The sequence below is a fragment of the Eleutherodactylus coqui genome, chromosome 5 (genome assembly GCF_035609145.1).
Source record: "Eleutherodactylus coqui strain aEleCoq1 chromosome 5, aEleCoq1.hap1, whole genome shotgun sequence".
NCBI classification, from domain to species: domain Eukaryota; kingdom Metazoa; phylum Chordata; class Amphibia; order Anura; family Eleutherodactylidae; genus Eleutherodactylus; species Eleutherodactylus coqui.
The window spans coordinates 210,371,180-210,392,766 of NC_089841.1; the positions used below are offsets into that span (position 1 = coordinate 210,371,180).

The 21,587-nt window shown below is 42.5% G+C and overlaps 1 protein-coding gene across 1 annotated transcript in view; it reads right to left on the reverse strand.

Annotated features, from left to right (window-relative positions):
• The window catches only part of VPS13A (vacuolar protein sorting 13 homolog A), a 174,725-nt gene that overhangs the window by 101,930 nt on the left and 51,208 nt on the right, over positions 1-21,587 (reverse strand). Inside the window, exons 11-21 of the mRNA XM_066604146.1 lie at positions 18,936-19,063; positions 17,060-17,166; positions 14,810-14,981; positions 9,407-9,469; positions 9,189-9,321; positions 7,657-7,751; positions 4,670-4,812; positions 3,246-3,447; positions 1,944-2,058; positions 1,057-1,193; positions 48-180 (exon numbers count right to left, since the gene is read on the reverse strand). Coding sequence (XP_066460243.1) covers positions 48-180; positions 1,057-1,193; positions 1,944-2,058; positions 3,246-3,447; positions 4,670-4,812; positions 7,657-7,751; positions 9,189-9,321; positions 9,407-9,469; positions 14,810-14,981; positions 17,060-17,166; positions 18,936-19,063 — 1,428 coding nt within the window. The remainder of the gene's footprint in view (positions 1-47; positions 181-1,056; positions 1,194-1,943; positions 2,059-3,245; positions 3,448-4,669; positions 4,813-7,656; positions 7,752-9,188; positions 9,322-9,406; positions 9,470-14,809; positions 14,982-17,059; positions 17,167-18,935; positions 19,064-21,587) is intronic.

The window sequence follows — 21,587 nt, forward strand, 5'->3', positions numbered from 1 at the left end:
ACATTCAACCATGGGTGTGTAAGAAGCCCCAAAAGCACATTACTCACAATGTCTGCTATATAGCAGCTGCATGCTGCTAAGCTGTATATCAAAACTCTCATAGGCTCTTGACATAATGTCTTCAAGGGTGTCTTGACCTACTTTTAACTGAGGCAGGTTGGAGCGACTCTTACTGGTCATCTCGAAAACAAAAGATAAAAATATAGTTACAATGCCAGTTATTTGCTCAATGCTTCTTATAAAGACGTGCATCAGAATCTTCTGTTAAAACACCAAATTACATATATTTTATCATATTTCAAGCTGTTTGCTTTTGCCAGTCAACATAAATTGCAGTGTGATAAACTCCTTAAGGACCAGGGTGCTTTGGTCATAAAGGACCTGACACTTTTTAGCAAGCTCCAGTTACAGATGATAACATCCCCCTGTAGTGGCAGTAGTCACTAACTCATTGAGCACTATGTAGCCTGCAAGAGAGAAGGCCGTAGTGGTTAAAAACTGCTTCTGCCTTCTCCTCCAGGTCCTCGGCTGTGACTTACTCAGAAACATTGCAGGAGCTTTAATCCCACACCACAGTTTTAGTATCGGCCAGGATTAAAGCCCAGGGCCAAGCGCTGTAAATTTACTGTGCTTGATCCTTATACAGAAGATACAGGCAATCAATCCGATCTACTACCTACTATTGCTGCAGTAATTTTCTACAGTACTTTATTGACCAAGGAATGCTGGGGCTTGTCATATGTCCTCAGACTACTGGCACAGAAAACTTCTGCCTCTTCCCGAGCTTGCCTATGGGTAATATGCCGATAACTCTGTGATGCACCCGATTTGGAAGACTTCTTCCTTGCTTTAAACTCACCCTATCCCAGTCCCCAACTGGTCTCCCATGAATGTCACCTATGTTGAAGTCCGAGTTTGAGATTATTTCCTATATTTTACTATTAGACAAGACTATAAAGTGCCACAAATGTATTGGGTGAATGATCTTTCTTGAAGGAACATGTACACACATCAGAGAACCCTAAAATAAAGGCAAATCAAATTGTGAAGTCTTACCTTTAAACTACCGAGATCTAAAATAAGGATGTTTGAGGTTAAATCATAAAAGCCATTTTGAGGTACAATTATGTATGAAGCCATTAGATGGATTTTTAAATCAAGAACCTTCTGTGTCTCTATAACATACAGCAGACCTAGGAATGAAGACAGATCAAATTAAATCACAAGAAAATAAGCCAAAAACGCTGAGTAACATTAAAGAGGTTGTCCGAGTTATGAAAGGGCAGCCTAAGTGGTTCACAATGGTGTAAAACAAAAAACATCTGACACTCCCCACTCATCCCCTGTCCCCGACTCCGGTTTCCACTGTGCGACGTCCCGTAAAACTGCTGCTGCAGTCAAATGCAGAGCTCGGTGATAATCGCTGAGTGCTCTTATTGGCTGCAGCAGCTAGTTTGTTACACCTCTAAAGATGATGTCAGCAAGGGAATCAGAACCGTTGGTGGCAGATGAGTGGGGAGAGATTAGTATCAGCTGCTTTCTTAATTTATATCATGGGGAACCCCTTAGGCTGTTCTTTCATAACTCGGACAACCCCTTTAATATAAAAATTAATGTACCAAAAACATGTCAAATCCACTTAAAAAAGCCCTGTGTGCAATAAATGTATGACAACGATTACGCTCTAATATATGTAAGTCCAGTAGTATCCACACACGATGGCAAAAATAGGTTACAATAATGAATGGTGAAATGGAGCCTCCGACACAGATGTGAAAAGGACATTAAAACAGACAACCAATATAGCTAAACACATTGTGCCCTAGTACAGCATCCCTCACATACTAAAACAAGACAAACAAAAAAGAGAATATGTAAATCACACCCAAATCGATTCAACATCAATCAAGGTTTAAAACAAATAAGAACCCAGTGTATCCTACCTGTTGAGGTTCTATCCCGGAACTCTTCCAACTTATTCAAAGTGGCGGATGTGAGCTGCTCCAGATGGACGTTTTGGGGCGGACGGAAGAAATCCACTAAACTGTTGATTGTTTTCTGGCATTTAAGTGAAAAAAACACAACAACAATGCTGTCATACGAAAAAGGCATAAAAATACAGCGACGGTGATACCCTGCTACCGTATATACTCGAGTATTAGCCGAGTCAATAAGTTTTACCACAAAAAACTGGTAAAACTTATTAACTCGAGTATAAGCCTAGCTATACTCGAATATACAGTATACTAGGTAAAAAAAAAAAACAAAGCCGGCAATGGTCTCCCCAGCGGTGCGGCAAGCTGCTTCAGACTTCTCCCTGCTCTCATCTCCCTGCTCAGCTTTGAATTCCCCCGCCATCAGCACTGTGTAAGTAAGCGCTGTGACTGGATCGAGTGCCAGCCAATTACAGCCGGCTCTCGATAAACCAATCACAGCCATTCAGTGATATCATTCACCGAATGGCTGTGAATTATCAAGCGCCAGCTGTGATTGGCTGGCTCTCGACCCAATCACAGCGCTTACCTACACAGCACTGACGGCGGGGGTTTTCAAAGCTGAGCAGGGAGATGACAGCGGGGAGAATTCTCAAGCAGCTTGCCGCACCGCCGGGGACACAGACGCCAGCTGGGAGGCGAGTATTGCAGAGGTTTTTTTTTACCTCACTCGAGTATAAGCCGAGGGGGGATTTGTCAGCATAAAAAAATGTGCTGAAAAACTAGGCTTATACTCGAGTATATATGGTAATTAGATTACTACAAGATTTTCAAAAGACTTTACTGGAAATATTTACTCTCTCCAAGAAGGAGTAATCTGATAATATCTACGATTGTTCAGAGCAGCCCGATAACACTGGGTAGTTATGTCTGGTGACAGGCTGGCGCGGTAGTTGGAGGGAATATATTTCTATTTTCCGCAATTGCAATGTATTAGATTTTCTGTAACTCCAACAAGACTATATTTGGGGAATTGCTGTTTATACTGTGGACCAACACAAGACTTTTCACACAGTTTCTTCTATAGCGATATGCTCCACCGCCTCATTACCTACGTCTCTTTGGCTTCATTTGTGAGTAAGAAGCATAGGAATTTCAACAGAACAGGAGTGCGCCAATGTAGCCCGTTGTCTTTCAAACTTTTCTAAGCCAGTAGAAAAAGTTCACTTGAAGGTAACGTGTACCTGAACAGGTACTATAGAATGTCATTTCACGTATGTTCATTTCATAACACACGGTCCTGGTACTTACAGCGTCATAGATCATTTCGAGAGGCTGAGAATCCACTATCAGTCTTTGGTCAGCACGTTCATCCAGTGGATTAGTTTCAAACATGAGATTTAACAGCGACATGTTATTGTCTGTCATAACATTTCGCGAAGACAGTAGACATGGGATTTTATTGCCATAGGGTATGCCCGTTATCTCAAACGTGCCAATCTGGGCTTCAAATCTGTATAGGAAAAAAAAAATTGACAATTTGAACAATTTTAAGTATTAATTGCTCGGATCTCTATTGAATAATTTTAGCAAGCATTGTATATTGTTGTTGCAAGGCAGTGACCAGATAAACTCAAGAGGCCCCAACCCCAGCAGGTGACACTACATGATCTGTAAACGCTTGTATAGATTGCCCAGTGTAGTTCTAGTAGCAGTAGTAGTTCTAGTCCACGGCCGCAACGGAATATTGCGGAATTCCACCACGGGGGAGGAGGGGGGTAAGCACTAAACGGTCTCCACGATGAGCCTATATTAATGATAGGTTCACTGCGGAGAACTGCAGCAAATCGCGGCATACCACAATTTTAATTACGTGAGTGGAAAATCGCTATGATTTTCCGCTTATGTGCAGTAGGCTGCATATTCCATAGTTATCCTATGGAAAGAGTATCATACATTAATCGCACGCGGGTCTCATAATGACAACTCGCCCTGTCCACGGGAGTGTATCTGCCAGCGGTAAACCGCCGGCAAAGCATGCCGGCCGACTCTTCCCATACCATTGCTATGGAAAGCGCCGTCACCTGTCCACAAGCGGAGAATCATTGCGATTCTCCGCTCACAGCGGGCAAGCTGCAAATTGCCCCGATTCTCCGCAATCAGCCTATTAGCTAGGGCTGACCGGCGGAGATTTGACGGTGGCTCCTGCTCCTGGGCGGCGGCTCCGGCGGCGCATCGCCCGTGGACAGCCAGCCTTTGAGAGTAGGAGACCCACAAGACAGATTTACTAATACTGTCTAATAACAGGACAATGCAAACTTAGACAACACAGTCTTTAATTGGCCCAGATTTTTTTTTTTACAGTGGCTCTAATGACCATTCTGTTGACTTTTAAGACTCTCTAGCCTAACTTTATACCACACATTAGTTGGCATAGTTATGGCAAAAATTGCACCAAAAAATTTGGCACAAATTTTGGAGTATTTTGGTCACACCAGGTTTTCACAAAGCCACACTCATTTGTCAGATGCATTGAAAATGAGCCCAAAACAGTCTAAAATGTGTTACAAAACTGGTGTACATTATGGTAATCATCTTTTTGGTGCAATTTGTGTCAGTAAATAGAAGCATTCTCAATAGTAAAGGTCGTCCTTATGGAGCATTGTGATGCAAATAAAACAAAAAGGGGGAAATTGGATCTCATAACCTACATAAAAGAAGTGTTCACGGCTCACCTGATTGCTTGTGCACCAGGACGCTGTTTCAACACTGTGATCAGATCGGTTATGGCGAGGTTAATTAGCTCAGGTTTCCCTCGGTCTTCTTGCAGCTGGATGGACATGCTCAGCAGTTTGATGCATATAATCGCAGCTTCATACTAAAAAGTGAGAAACGCCATAATGAAGGCGCAGCATGTGGATCTACATATACAGACAAACTTTGGTGCAATGAAGCAAATTAAAAAAACACAGACTCACATATTAAAAAACACACTTTTTGTTTTTCTATTAAAACCTAAAAGGAATCTGCCACCTAACTTTAGTGACACCAACAGATTGCAGTTACATGTGAGCGGTTATGATGAACCCATAGACACCTTTATCAGTTTCCTCAATAATGTCACGCACCACATGCAAATTAACCCCAGACTGTCCGATGGATGGTCCACCTCTGTCTGCGGTCTGGGCTCACTGAAAAACTGCCCCTTTCTGTCCTTAGGAACTTTTCCAGCTCCGTGCCGCTGGATACATCAAGCATTCCAATGCAATGTATGTGTGCCGTTCTGAACCATCAGACGCATGCGTGGTGATGTCAGTGCGGCCGAGAAGCAGTCCGTGACCGCGGCGCTCTGAGCGCCGCACACACTGTGATGGAACGCACGTCTCCAGTGGGCGGAGCTGGAGGCATCATTAAGGATGCATAGGGGTGGTTTTTCAAGTGATGGGAGGGGAGCAAGCCTGGATCAAAGACAGAGGGGGACCGCCCATCAGACGTCCAGGATTAATTTGCATATAACACTATTGAGGGGGGGGTGTCTCAGGAATGGTAACCCACTGGAAAGTGATAACGGGATCTATGGATTCATCATCACAGCGCACATGTAACACTGCAATCTGCTGGTATCACTAAAAATTAGGGGGCACATTCCTTTAAAGAGGAAATCCAGTCACATCCGACCCTCGGTCACTCTGTGGATCAATGTTCTCCATGCATTCCTGTCTGTCACGGCTTCTTTCAGTTCGACGATTGACATGTTCATGATTGTATCCAGCCATCTTGTTCTTTGCCGTCCTGATCTTTGCTTTCCGCTGACCTTCCCGAGCATCAGTACTGTTTCCAGTGAGTTAGCGCGTATCACGTGGCCATAAAAAGAGCCGCTGTTTGACGAATTTGCCCTCTAGTGATATTTTCGGTTTGACGTGATCTAACACTACCTTGTTCGTTGTCATGGCAGTCCAAGGTATCGGTGGGTTTTTGTTGCAATGCCAACATCCTTTCTTTTCCAGATCTTTTCCATTCCTTGCATTGCATTCCTACCAAGTGTAATCCGTCTCTTGATCTCAGGTCCAGATTGCCCATTACTATCGATTTTGGATCCAAGGAAAATGAAATCTTGGACCATCTCGACTTCTTAGTTGTTAATTTTTATGCTCACTGTACCATTGCTTACCGCGGTCATAACTTTCGCTTCCTTGCTGTTGAGGTACAGTCCCATGCATTCGCTTTCTTTTTGCACTTGTCAGATAAGGTATTCCAGGTCCCTTTCACTCTCAAGCAGGGTGGTGTCATCTGCATATCGGAGGTGGTTGTCATTTCTGCCACCGATTTTGACTCCGATTTCCAATTTGTCCAAATTGCATCGCCTCATGATCGTTTCTGCATACAGATTGAAAAGGACTGGTGATAGAATGCAGCCTTGCCGTACGCCTTTCTCTATTTCAAACCAATCCGTGTTTCCATATGCTGTCCTGTTGCTTCTTGGTTGTTATAAAGCGACCTTATAAGCTGTCCAATATGTTCTGGGACGCCCATTTTCTTCAGACACTTTCAAAGCTCGTCATGTTTGATACAGTCAAATGCTTTGCTGTAGTCGATGAAACATATATACATGTCCTTTTGATACTCTTGGGTCTTCTCCATGATCCATCGCAGGTTCGCGATTTAGTCTCTGGCGCCACGACCTTTGCGGAAGCCAGCTTGAACATCTGGCAGTTCCCATTCAACAATTGTTATGATGCGTTTTGGTATGATCTTTAAAAGAATTTTGCTCACGTGAGGTATGAGGGCGATGGTGCGGTAATTGGAACATTCTTGAGCTTCACCTTTTTTTGGAAGTGTGATGAAGACAAATCTTGCTGAGTCTTTGGGCCATGATTTGGAGCTCCAAATCTTTTGACATAGGTCGGTTAGGATCTTGACTGCCACTGGTTTGAGGAGTTCGGCTGGTATGTGATCAATGCCCGAAGCTTTCCTGTTTGGTAGTAGTTTCAGGGCTCGTGTGACTTCTTCCTCCAGGATGTCCGGTTCTTGTTCTACTTGATGTATGTGATACAACGGGTTGTCTGTCTGTCTGCCTGCCTGCATATAGCTCTGCTGTATATTCTCGCCACCTATGCTTGATTTGATTTTCTCCTTGTAATAATTTGCCATCCCGGTCTTTGAGGGTTGCTGCCTTGCATGGTGCGAACGGTGCCCGGGTCTGCTTCACATGGCTGAAGAGGGCTCAACTGTGGCCTTGCTGGTTTGCTTCTTCCAGTTTCGTGCATTGGTAGTTCTAGGAGCGCTCCTTGTCTCGTCTGACTTTTCTTTGAAATTCTGCATTTAGCTGTCTGAATTCAACGATGGTTCCCGCTGCTTTAGCTGCTCAGCGCTTGTTGGCGATCATGATGGATTCATCTGATAGCCATTGCGGTCGTTTCGCTGATTTTTTTTTTGAAGGATATGATTTGTTCAGTGTGATGGATTTGATTTCCTCCCATAATTCGTCAAGGTCTTTTCCGATGGTGCTGAGTGTTTCAAATCTGTTATTTACTTCGACTGCGTATCGTGAAAAGATGGTATCCACATCGAAACGGCGTATTGCTGGTGACCTTCTGATGTTGCTGATATTAGCATATCAATTATATAATTTACTTTGCATATTTTGTCATCTAACCAATGATCCAAGTTAAATGAGTTATACTTTATTTAGCCACTAACATTACTACTACACTGCACTTACTGTTTTGGGCAGAGTTGGGTCCACTGCTGTTTCGCTGTATCCAATTGCTGCATACAATTTAGTTTTCTCTTCAGTAGTCATCAGTTCGTCAAGACCTGAAAAAAAAAAACATACAAAAAAAACTAAAAAGTCAGCACTTCCAACAAATAAATTAAATGTGAAGGTGCACATAAGCTATAGCAGTGGCAAATACAGTAACCAAAACATGTGCATCATAAAAGTTTAATATCTGCCTAAAACTCTTGCTTATGCTAATTGAATATAAATGCAAGGTTTTTAGGCTCATATTTTGATGAAAACACCATTGGATGTACTCCATTCGCCCTAGGTGTTTCAATGACAGTATATAGCCAGGCATCCATCCTGCTTTTCCATTTATTTGAAGGCTTTCTGGCCCAAAGACAGGTGTGCTTTAACCCTTTCCAATCCACTGTCTGACCTCTGAAGACATTATGATTTAAGGCTGTACAGCTCCGATGTTGGAAGACGTCTGTCGGGGTTCTCTTACTGTATATTGCCAGCCTCTCTGCTGTCGGAGCCTATCCAATGTGTCACCTCATGCAGTACTGGCTTTAGCCAGCAGATAGCGCCGTTGTATAACAGCAAAAAAAGAGTAAGCCCCCTAGAAACACAAGGATACAAATTGGATTGGAAAGGGTTAGAGTTGGGAACCCATCCAATAAGTTTTGCCTATATGTGGTAGATGGGCCCCCAGGTTTTCATCAAAATATGAGCCAAGAACCTTGCATTTCTATGCGGTGAGTATAAACAACAGCTGTGGCGTTTTAGTCAGATATTAACGCCGTAGTGGCATGGCCTCTTTTGGTCCTAAGGACGCGATGATTTATTGAGGATTTTCAAACTGCCCTAATTTTTTTTGTCAACAAAGCCATATGAGGACTGGTGTTTTTTTTATCTTGTTTTGTTTTTTCGTGGCGTGCTGGTACCACTTTTTGGTTACATACAATATATTGCATGACATTTATTACATTTTATTTGGAGGCCAGATAGAAAAACATCAATTCTGTGTTTTGTTTTTTTTTCTCTACTGCATCAATCATCTTGCATAAAGCATGTGAGATGTTTTTTGTTGGCACTTAGGGTACATGTACATGGCCATTTTTTCTGTTCAATTGATTACCCATGCAGTTGAATGGGTGTACGCACATGAGCTTTTTTTTTTTTAACTCGAACTGTGCGAGTGAAAAAAAAAAGTGCAGCGTGTCATACTCTAGTTATTCTCATCTGACAATGAGACATGTCAAGGTGCAACTTTTTATTCATCCATGTACCCTTAGTCATAATTTTGCTTTATACCCCCTTTCATGGGGTAAGAGGCAAATTGTCTTCCTACCTCTTACCAATTTATATCCAGGTCTGTAATCTTATTTCTTCTTTTTCTGCTCTAAAACATTTCTATTGGTAACACTTCTTCTAAGTAAAATTCTTCACCATGAGATGACAATATGAAGCATCACAGAGAGAGCATTATGTAAATTGACATAAGGATAACAAGTATGAACAGTCCTTACCTCCAGATTTCGCCTCTTCCTTCTTTTCTGGGTTTTCTCCAGACCAGCCCCACATCCAACCAAACCATCCTTTGGAGTTGCTGTCCTCATCTTTTACCCCTGGTCTGTATATTTTAAGTCCGGCCTTTGTTGCCTGAAGAGTGAAGTGATAGAATCAGCCAGCGCCTTCATATACCCCCAGAACACAATATAATAAAAACCTTACACATTAGTCTTACCTCCACCTCTGCTTGCTGCCGGGCTAGAGTAATGCAAAAGATATCCAGAGATACTTCATTCTCCTGTAACATTGAAATTTCACATATTAAACACTCAGTGATTCTCAATGCTCCTAAGCCAAAAAAATAGAGGAAAGAAAAAGGTCATCCAAGTAGTAAGGCTATGCTATCGCTCGTTATTTGGACCACAAGTGCTCAGTTTACAACACTTTTCACTGCGCTCCTGCTATTAGTCCTATGCTACTGCCATGATTTAAAGGGATTGTCCTGTGTCAGCGTTTCCTGGCTGAGAAGATAAACCGGCAGCTGGTTTCACGACCCCTTGCTGGGTATTATGGAAACAGCCCAAGTGGCAGCCTTATGCCGTTTCCATAACTCCCATTGAAGTGAATGGGTGTTACAGACACAGTGTAGCACAGACCGGTATGCAGTTTCCATAATATTAGTGTTATGGAGACCGCACAGCGGACTCTGCTACGCTGTTTCCTTAACTCACATTTACTTCAATGGGAGTTAAGGAAACAGTGTAAAGATGCCACGCTCAGCTGTTTCTGTACCACCCAGTGGGGTAGATGGAAAACCAGCCGCCAATTTCTCATCTGAGCGAGGAAACACTGAGCTAGGACAACCCTTTGAAATGAAAAGGCTTCCACCACCTTAAGCTTAAAAGGTTTAAAGGGATATTCTGACATACCATCGGAAATCCCATTGAAATTTACGACATACCTGTAGGATACATTTTAAATGCCTCTAGGGATGTTTCTTATCGGGTAACGGGTGGTCTATAACTGAAGTTTGGCCAGGCAAAACATAAGGCAAAAGGCTATGCAAACTACAGAAAATGAAGAGAGCAGCAGTTGACTTCTCTCTATTGTACTCTATGGCAGTTATGAAAACAGTTGAGTATGCTAGCTTGGCTTTTCCCAAATCTCCTATAGGCGTGGAGAACCCTCTGTCCAAGGTCCATTTGTTCCTGATTCGGCAGCTGGTAACCCAAATAGTAGATCCCAGAAATATGGACTGCAGAAATGTTTTAGATAAAAAAACACTATCCAAGAGACGATGCAACTTGCGTCCGTCAAGATTTTCATGCTGTAAGTGCCACCCATGTGGTTGGTGTAATACCAGAACTGTGGCACTGTTGGTAAAAATTGCTCTGAGCTACAGAACGTTGGAGGGCTGAAGAGCCTCCCGGGGGTTCACATAGCCATGGCCTTGTGTGATGGAAAAGAACCCATACCTAGTAGCACAGAAGGCTGGCACTGAGGTTCAACCAAGCCAGAAAACTGGGAGGAAGTAATGATGCATAAGGATCAGAGGAGAGTCAACGCACTACTACAGTGGTTGGAAAATCTGTGCGGAGAGAAAGTGCAGGAAAAGTAGAGCAAGAGTATAACAAAGGACGGGCAAACAAAGATCAGAACATACTTTGGATGCTATGAATTCCTCTACACAATCAGTCTATTGTCTCCATACCCCTTCATTCTGTCCATAATACAAGACTAGACGTTATGGAGGTCATCATACTAGAAAGGGTTAATAGAACAGTCCGAGCTGGGAATTGGAAATGTGCACTCCTGGATAATGACTATGGGCTGTATGTCACCTAAAGGGCCCAATACCAAAGCCAACTGTTTTGTATTTTTATTGCATTAGGGTATGGCCACATAGAAATACACATAGAATCAAATCATTATACACTCAGTGTCAAAAAAAAAAAAAGAAAAGAAAAGTCAAGCCCCTAGAAGGATTTGTCAGAATCAAATAAAGTTTTGTGTGTGATTTTAAGGTGTATATAAGTGCTTACAATAGTAGAGCAAAAGGATAATTTATAGCGGAAAACTGAACACTAGTTGTACCGCCTCTAGATTGGATACAAGATGTGATACGGACGGGCATGAAGGAATACAGGTTTCATATGGCATCCTGCAGCATGTTTGTTCACATTTGCTGTACCTGAGCCTCTAGATCAGGCAAACTCGTAGGCTATCGAAGTTGGTGTCCCAGGTGGTCCCATACATGTTCTATTGGTGATACAACTGGCAACGGGCAGTCACGGAAGTGTGACAATGTTGTGACCCCCTTGTGTGCAACCAAGCATTACCCTCCTGGAAAATGTCTTTTGGAAGCCACCATGAGAGGAACACATGTAGCTGCAGGATATCCTGAACATATCACTGAGCGGTCATTGTCCCTCGTACCACTACTAGGGGTGTCAGACCATCGCCCCAAAAGTGGGGGCAGGGAACAGCTCAACAGAAAAGGCAGGATTGAAATGCTCACCCCTAGACCTCCAGATACAAATTCAGCTGTCATCAGTGCCCACACTAAACCTGGATTCATCGCTGAAGACAATCTGGTTCCACCCTGTAGCGTCCAGTTTCATCGTTCACAAAACCACTGCAAAAGGAGGCGTCGGTGGGTGGGTGTCAAAAGTACTAAATGTAATGGGTGCCATGAGAGCAAATGTCCTTCAGCCAAGCACCTGGAAATGGTTCCAATAGATGATCGTGCCGCCACCTTTCTCTCGATGGCGGACAACAAAACAGTTGGAACTCTGTCGAGGGCATCCTGAGCCCACTCACCTTGTGTCCATGCCCACACGCATCCACTGATCCCAACAACTATTAATAGAGTTGTCGGAACAGCCCAGGCGGCAGGCTATTCGTTAAATCAGCCATCCAGCTTCTCGCAATACAATAATGCGCCCCTCTCAGACTCTATCAACTGGGTGAAATCTCTTTGATTGCATTAGAGAGGCGTCTAGCGGTCAACAAGCTCTACACAAGTGGAAAAAGAGGTCACTACACACAAGGAGCCTCCGAGAGCCTTTTTATACACCAAGCGTGGAACCACTTTTAGGGCTTCAGGTGGCAAGACTATTCATCTAATCACAGCACAAACCTAATCATTTATATATCTGCCTGAGATGGAACTGCATGCTGGGTTTTGCAACAAAACAACAACTTCTTCTAGGTGCTGGATTTTTTTTTTTTCAACAGAGTGTATTGAAGTTGGGAGGCATGGCTGTATCAGCTTATTTGATATAAGGAAGCACTGTGCTTACTTAGGATGAAGCTATCACTAAGGGTTATCAGTTTGAGCTGAATTGCATAAAGCCCAACATCCATGGGCGGATTTTAATTATAAAATCCACGCGTGTCTTCCGTGCGGGAGATCTGCAGATCTAGAAGCCCATAGGGATGCATTAGCATTCGCAGGGCAATTTAATGCATGCGGATGTGATTTTTTTTCCCGGCGTGTGGATCGCACGTGCAGGAAGAAATCGCAGCATGGTCCCTTTTTCTCCGGATCCCACAGGGACGGCTTCCATTGCAGTCCATTGCACAGCTGTCACTGTGGCTGTGCCGCGGATCAGCAGGAGATTTTTTAAAAAAAAGGGAGCATGGCGCATGTGTGCAGCATGCCGCCGGTGAGCCGAGCGCATCCGCCAGGCTGAAGAAATAAGACCTGGCCGTGACGCAGGAGAGCCCCGCAGCGTCCTGACAGATGAGTAAATGTAATTTTTAGCCCCATGGCTGCGGGCACGGGTGGAATCCACTGCAGGATTCCACACTCAGAATCAGTGCGTGCCCGTGGACGTGAGGCCTCAGAGGTCCAGCAAGTGCATACGCCTTTTAACATGTCATAATAAAGTTTTTGCCTTACTCTCCCTTTTGGAGTGTTGGAGTTATCGGTTTTGTTTTTTTCTTACCTGCTACAATCTACTGTTGAAGTGGAGTAACTACTCCGCGCACACGTTTCATGAAGAGTGTCTTACCTCATGCTTGTTTGGTTAGACTGTTGGTACTATGCCGCAGAGCGGGGGACTAAATTAACAACTTACAGTCACCTGAAGATGCGGTGGCCTCAACCCAGCACCAACTGGGCTGAAAAATAAGAGGCCAAGTAGAGGTGAGGGGAGCCTGGGGAAGCTCCCCATATACAGCTGATGATAATGACAATGCACGAAAAATGGATATTACAGCAAGTTGTACAACAGTTTCAATCCTTACATAAAGTAAACTGGGGTCATACAGTATTTCTACTGTGAACATAGCCCTAGAGCCAGCAAATGTTACTACTGTGTGTACTTCAATATGATGACACATATACTTTACTAAACTAGTTAACTCACAGAAATAACCCCATGAATCCCCTAACCTTAGTAAACCTATACTGTAATCAGAACATTAAAAAACACTGCATGAAAAGTGCCGTGTGTAATACACCACCGCCTCCACTGAACAAGAACTGAATGAACTATTCCTTGACTGATGCGGCCATACACATTTTGGTCCACCTTGGTTGTTTGCAGATTGTTACCCGAGTCACTGAACGCACATGGCTGGTCCGAACAAACATTCTTTCGACGTAAAAATATTTTCTTGATAAATTGCTGACGATTGATCATTTGGTTTATCTTTTATCATCAGTCCACTATGTATGTGTTCACAAATGGCTAATTTGTTGTAGATTTTTGTCCCAAATTTTGGTGCAGATCTGCAGCAGATTTTACCCATTAAATTTGAACTCAATTGAAAGTGTAAAATCTTCTGCAGATGTGAGACAAAATCTGCAGCAAATCAGGAACATCTGTATGCACCGTAAGAGGGAGTCTCCTGACTGCATAAAGACACATTAAATGGCACAGAGTCATAGGTCTATGCAGCCTTTGCAGCAATACAATGTTCTCTATAAAGCAAGATTTAAGGCCCATTTAGACAATGATTATCGCTCAAAAGATGTCTTTTGAGCACCTTTTTGAGTGATAATTGTCTGCCTTTAAGCGCAAGGTGATAGCTCAAATGTTGAGCGATCACTTTGCGCTCTGAGCGGGGCATGCAGAAGACAAGCGGGGCTGCTTGTCTTCTGCATCCAGCTGTTCTCTGCTTGGAGCGCCTAGTTGTTATACAGCCGAGCGCTCCGAGCGGGGTATGCAGAACACAGCTGGACCGCTGTGTTCTTCATACCCCATCTGTTCATGGAGAGCTCAGCTGGTATACAGCTGTGCGCTCCGTGCGGAGTATGAAGAACACAGCTGGACCGCTGTGTTCTTCATATCCCGCCTGTGTTCAGGGAGCGGAATACAGCTGAAACAATAGTATCATCTGTATCCCGCTGTGAATCCCTGATAAGGCTGATCGTTGTCTTTCAGCACGCTGAAAGACAACGATCAGCGACTGCTTAACAAAAACTGCACGATGTCAGTGCAGTTAGACAACGATTTTCGCTCACAAGACGGCTTTTGAGTGAATTTAGAGCAATAATCGTATCTAAATGGGCCTAAGGCCTGTAATTAAGCACATTGTAAACTGGACCATTTAAATAAGTTTTATACAATATGATTGATCACAAGCTGCAGGTATGCTTTAACTCCATAAGGGAAATGACAAGGATTACCTCTGTCATACGAATAATGTCCTCAGATGGTTTCTTTGATGTTATTTTGGTTCTATACAAGTCTTTGTATCTCTTCGTCTGCTGCCGGTGTTTCCGAATGTGTTTCCATGACCACATATGAATTCGTGGTTTTACATTCACTTCAATGATGCCAGTTATAGCATAATTCCACCTATTCCATAGTGAATACAAAGTTAGTATTCTCTTATTTACATTTATTAAAAAACAAAATAATGTAAAATATTGATAAAGCTCCAAGGTACAACAAACTAAAACTAAGTGTGCATCATCACGCGGGCAGCATATTATTTGGTGGTCATAGGGAAAACATCCGATACAGCAGCACTTCTCCACAGCTTGGCACACATAACCCTCCATTATTGATACAAGTCTTAATTTGATCTTTTTATGATAAATATGTAAGCGATTAGGTGCAGTGTGCATTGAATTAACACTTTCAGAAGAGTCATATATATTATGGCATAAGTATCACATTGGTTTGATTGGGAACCTGCGTCTTAGTTTATACAGCTCTCATTTCTTCTGCATACAAATTGAAATCCCGGTGCGAAGAAAAAAAAAAAAAATAGTGACATATCACTTCCTGAAGCAGAATCCTCATTGGATTTTCTATACTCTGATTAGCCCCACGGAATAGGACTATTTCATGTGCGGATTCATAAAAGCTTTCAATGCAATTATGCAGCAGTGATCTGCACTTAGATGTGATTATGCCCGCTGCAGTCTTCGTTTGAAATCCACGTCTGAATTTTCTGACAGGCTATGTTCACACGGGAAATCCTCATTTGTTTCAAACAAATAAGGAATGGAAAAGTACCTCTAAATATTGGAAGGTGGTTCCCTATATAAGTGCATGTTCAACCCCTCAACAGGCCTTAGCATAACTAACGTTCACACAAGCTCTGTTTTAGTGCAGTATAGGTGTGCGGAAAAAAAAACAAAAACATGCCTATACTGCGCTAAAAGTCGTGTAAACGGACAGCTGCTCCAGAAGGAGAGAGAAGTAGTCCTGCAGGGCTTTGGGATTTCCCCATAGCAAGGAGACAGAGAGAGCAGAGCTATGTGGGATTAACCCATAGCCCCACTCTGTCTCTCCCTGCTATGGGTTAATTTCCCCGTAGCCCGCTCTCTCTCCCTGCTATGGGGGATTAATCCATAACCCCTCTCTCTCTCCCTGCTCTAGGGATCCCTACGGGATATTTTCATAGTACATAGAGAGTGGGCGGGGCGCCATAAGGCTTCTCACAGGGATTCCCCATAGCAAACATAAAGGGGTGTGGCTAGAGGGAAATCCCTTGAAGAGAGAGGGTAAGGGAGTCCCTACTGCCCCCTCCTGCTGCTGCTCATCCCCACAGGGACTAACAGGAGTTTACAGTCGGACATTTAAAATGTGCTTCTGGGCAGCTGGTTTTAAATGGCCTGCTATAAGCAACGAGGTAGTCCCTCGGTCGGCAGAAATCTTATTTTCCTGCACAAGTTTCCATAGACTCCTGCTCCCATAGGAGTCAATGGAAGCTCATCCGTAGCTCACACCAAAGATAGGTCAGGTCCTATCTTTTCTTGCAGCACAGACCTTAGATGCGAGCATTGTAGCCACACAAGTCCTATCTTTGATTGGTGCGAGTATTTAGTGAGTCTAAAATTCCTTCATGTGAACGCTTCTATAGGAAACCATTGGTTCTAATAGAAGCACTCTTTTCCCACGCCTCTAATGCGTGAAAACATCGCTTGTGTGAATGAGACCTTAGTGTTGCCAAAGCCTATTGAAAGGTTAACATTGACTTACCTTCCAATAGGTGGCACTTTTCCATCCCCTATTTGCATACTATTTTCACAGGGTGCATTGCATGGCCTATATAAGACTCCCTATGGCAACCTGGTCTTCTCCCCTCAAATGCATGCATAGCAAAGAAATTCAAATAATCTCCCTTAAACTATAACTTCAAGAATCTCTCTCCTTGCAACTGAGTGATCAGATAAGATTATTGCCACTGCAATGTGCAGGGAAGAGGTGCTAAGGCCCTTTTACACGGAATGATATAGTTATTGAACAATATAATCATCCAGTGTAAATACGGTCTCTGCCTATATAAACAGGCTGCTCAAGCAAACTGCCGTCGCTGGATCGTGCGAGCGATTTATAAATCCGTGTAAAAGGATTGATACATTTGTAGGATTAATCCTAGAAATAGGTTTCAGTGAAATGTTAATAGCATTATTTTTACTTACCATTCCCTAGCATTATTGTGAACACCAACATCTGGGCGGAATCTTCTGTATGGGAGATTCCTCGACATCATGTCTACAGACTCTAGAAGTTCCATGACACTGTGGTACTGAAAACAGAAAAGTAAAAAAAAAAAAAAAGTTTACAAACACAGGTAATTGAAAGAGTTTCCATCATGCCATCTAGCAAGTGTCTGTCTGTAGGTGTGCAGGGGCGCTGGGATTTCCAGACCCTCGGTCGCGTGGTTACCTATTTATTATGTGCATGACATTGAGCTTGGTCACACCTATTGCAAGTTGATATGAACAGGATTTGCTTTAGGAACTTCTCACATGTGTGACCTTGCTAATGTATTTCCCTTGTATTGATGTGGCATTTCCTTCATGTTCTGTTTTTGAATGTTTTTATTATATTTGTAATTTTCAATAAACTTTTTTTTAGGATAATTTCTGCAGTCCTGTCTTGGACATGGATTTTAGGGTAATCACAGGTAACAAAGAGTTTCTGTCATGCCATCCAGCATTTTATCACATCCTGCCCTATTCTATGCAGGAATTAGCAGTGCATCGGTGACAGAGGCTCTAAATAAAGCTTCCAACTCAGATGTGAACAAAGCCTTAAAAAAAAAAAAAAAATCCGCCAAGATTTTGAAGCTCCCATATGTTGTAGACTTCAGTATATTCCTGCAAACTTTATCCGACAATTTTTCAAATATTTTAGGAACGTCAGAAAGGGAAATATTTGTGCAATGATCAAAACAGGACATCATTTCATGTAACATTCAATAATATTGTAACTCTATGTAAGTCTATGGGAATGGCAACATTTATCTTGGAGACCTTTAGAGACACAGAGGTCTACAGGTCTAAACATCCATCTACATGGCCCAATGATCAGACCTGAATGTTCATTAGAGCATTTGTTTGCCTGATCATTGGTCCGTATGAAGGTGCTGCTGATCACCCAATAAGCGTGCAAACACTAGTTTGTTGGGTAAGTACATCTTTCATACTGCACAATAAAAAGAAAATAATCATCGTTTGTGGCTCCCATTCCTGAGTGAAGCAATGAAACAGTATGGAGGATGAACCCACCTACCTACCTTCCCCCTAGGGTCGAGGGATGGCATAGTCTTTCCCCCAAGGGTCTGAAGGAGAGATAACACACAGGCATGTGACCTCCTAGCAGCAATGTAGGGATCATAAGACTGTCACATGTCTTGCCAGTGGACCTATTAAGTATTTACTTCTCTGCTTATATTGTCTGGTACAAATTAGTCTCAGATTTCTGTGGCTTTTCACGCGTGTGTGTGTGTATTTAATATAAATATATATATATATATATATATTATATATATATATTTATTAATTATACACATAAATATCTCCCATCGAGATCTGTCGAGGATCCGAACGCTCGCTATAACATCATGTATTTTTGTTGCCCATTAAAAGGTATCATATCTACAAGATTACTTGGTTTCTCATACTGAGAACAATCCCTTTGCTTTTACTCTCACACACTCAAAGATAGTTAGTGAGTGTAATTATCTATCGGCACCTCTCCAGATGATAAAGACGTTACATCTTTGGTCATACATAATTCAGAATCATAATGTATCATTTCAATAAACATACTGTATGAATAAACTGACTTCCAGAGCCAACCATGCAAGCATACAACAATAACAATTAAGCCGACCGCAGGGTGTGTATGAGAGATATGAAGCCCCTCTGATACAGGATACGGTGGGGAATATATTGCTGCTATTAAAGGACCTTTCCCTTTATTCACAGCATGCAGAAGAGGCCTGAGGATGCGACATAGCCGGTCTATGGCTACCCTTACTGAACATATACTAAAATCATTTATTATCACCTGTGGTTTATTAAATTCCATGGCTATGTCCTGAAGGTTGACGTCCAGGTCTATTTTTGGTGAGGAAAAGTCAAAATCTGCACGTGGATTCATACGGAGCTTTGCTCTTCCTGAAATTGGACGGAAAACTGAAAGAAAAATGGAAACAGAAAACTTAAATGAAACACTGTAGGCCAGTGAGAATAATACCAGTGGTCTTGTCTGTGCAAACTCCATGAGAAGTAAAATGTTAGACTTCAGAAATAAAATAGCATTTGATTCATTTCTATAGATAGTATTTCTAACAGCTGTGATTCTAAGGAATATAATGCTCATCAGTATACCACCATGATTTAGCGCTGATTCACACGGGCGTATGCACAATTGCACGCAACTAAACATACGTATTTGTGCCATGAACTACTGTTTTTTATGCTCACATCGTCGTATTCTACCGCACATTTTGCGCTTGTAGGGCAGGTTCATTTGCGCGCAGCAGACAAACACGCTCAAGCCTAATGAGGTCCAGATGTGTTCTTTCCCCCAAGGAATTCTGCAGTGTATTGCATATCGTGCATTTGCTTCCCCCCCATAGACTTCCTTGGGACATTTGGAGCGCAAATGTGCAAGTGTAGAGCATACTGCTTTTTTGTCACGCATGTAAAATGTAGTAATAAAAAAAGGAAGCATGAATGAACCCATTGACACCGATGGGGTCTTTTCTCTGCATCCTGTGCGCCCAAATACGCCCGTCTGAAGGAGGCCTTATGATTAGAAGGGTGAATTCATGCATACAAAACTGTTGCAGAAATTTCTGCAACTGTCGCATTCATCTCAATAAGACTTGCAGAATGCCATACGCTTGTATAGAGTGTAGGGTGTATCCTCCCACCCCAGGACATGTATACAAATTATTATAGCCTTTATCATCGTCGTTCTCATTTACAATTATAATTTGCTTTGTAAGCCTTATCCGTGACACATGCTACATTGTGGTTCACCTTCTGTTTTAGGCTCTGTTCCCATGGGATGTAAATTGCGTGGAAATCTCGAGGCTTGGCCACACCAAAAAGCTGCGAGATTTCCGAGGGAGAGCCATAGCTTAAAAACCTATGGGTTTTTGAGCAGTAACGGTAAAAAAAAAAAAAAAGAATTGACATGCTGCAGCTGTCAATTCCACGCCGTATTGCTGGTTCCACCGGGCTTTGCCGCGGCAAATCCGTCCCGTGTGAACACAGCCTTACTGTTGCATGAACTCCTTTTTGTAGATCAGGTGTGTCATATAATTTGATTGCATGCAGCCTATGATGAACTATATAGATTATACTAGACAGTACACACTCACACTTTGATAGTATTTTCACTGACACTTTTTGATTTCATTATTACTATCTTTATCTGCACTTTAACCCCTAGTTATTATTAGTGATAATACACTGGAGTACACAATCATATTGATTCTAGGTTCACAGGTTCAAGTCCCTTGCTGGGACAGAAGGAAAAAAATGTAATTTTCAAAACCCACGTGTGGTATCTTCACATCTGTAAGGACATGTACAATAAGTTGAACACTTTTTTTTCCGCACAGGGAAAGCTATAAAAAGAAAAAAACAAAAACAAAGCCAAAATGTTTCTTTTTCATCAAATTGAATGTGTTTTTCTGGGAGGCGAATTGAAAAAAAGTCAAATGTTCCCCAAAATGGTACCAATAGAAACTACAGCTGAACACGTAAAAAAACAAGCCCTCACCGAGCTCCATCAATGGGAAAACAAAAAAGTACTGGGACTTTAAATACGGCAATGCCAAGAAAAAAGCGTTGGAAAAAAAAAAAAAAAAAAAAGAGGAGAGGAGGGGTTGTGCAAAAGTGGAAAAACCTTTTAAAAATATGCAATTTTGCTATTGTCGCAATTGTACCAACCCACAGAAAAAAAAATCATCATCACGTCACTTATGCTGCATGATTATGGCCCCCCCCTAGGGGCACACGGGCAGAAATTCCGCGGTGGGATTACCCACAGAATTTCCGTCCGTGGAAGCTGCCATAGGATTGAGTTAGAAAACGCAATCCTATGAAGGCGACCGTGATTTGTCTGTGCGAAATCACATGCAGAAAACAAATGAAAGACCCGGAGCCGCAGGAGCAGGTGAGTGCCACGCTGGTCTCTGCAGGGGCTCGGGTCGGGTCCTGCGAGTATTCGACCCGGCCATCTGCAGGTGGCCCATCGCTGTAAAAAAAATAAAATAAATTAGATTTAAAAAAAAAAATTTAAAAGGCCCCCTAAAAAGGTCCAGAATTGATTTTTTTTTTCTCCCTGCCCTCCCCCCCCCCAATTTTTTTTTAACGTTATGCAATACACTATAAAATAGTACCAACTACAACTCGCCAGGCAAAAAACAAGCCCTTATGTGGGTCATCATGACAAAAAAAGTAAAAAAGTGGAGATGAAAATCCCCCATAAACCATTGGATCCAGAGGTCCAAAATAGGCTAGGTCACGAAGGGGTTAAAGGCAATTAGTAGCATGCTTTGAAATTATGTATTTGATTTAGGTTATTGTACACTTCCTTGCCTTTATTTTCCCCCCTTTTTTGCTAATAAAGATTGTAATTAGAAATGAGCGAACCTACTCGGCCACGCCCCTTTTTCGCCCGAGTACCGCGATTTTCGAGTAC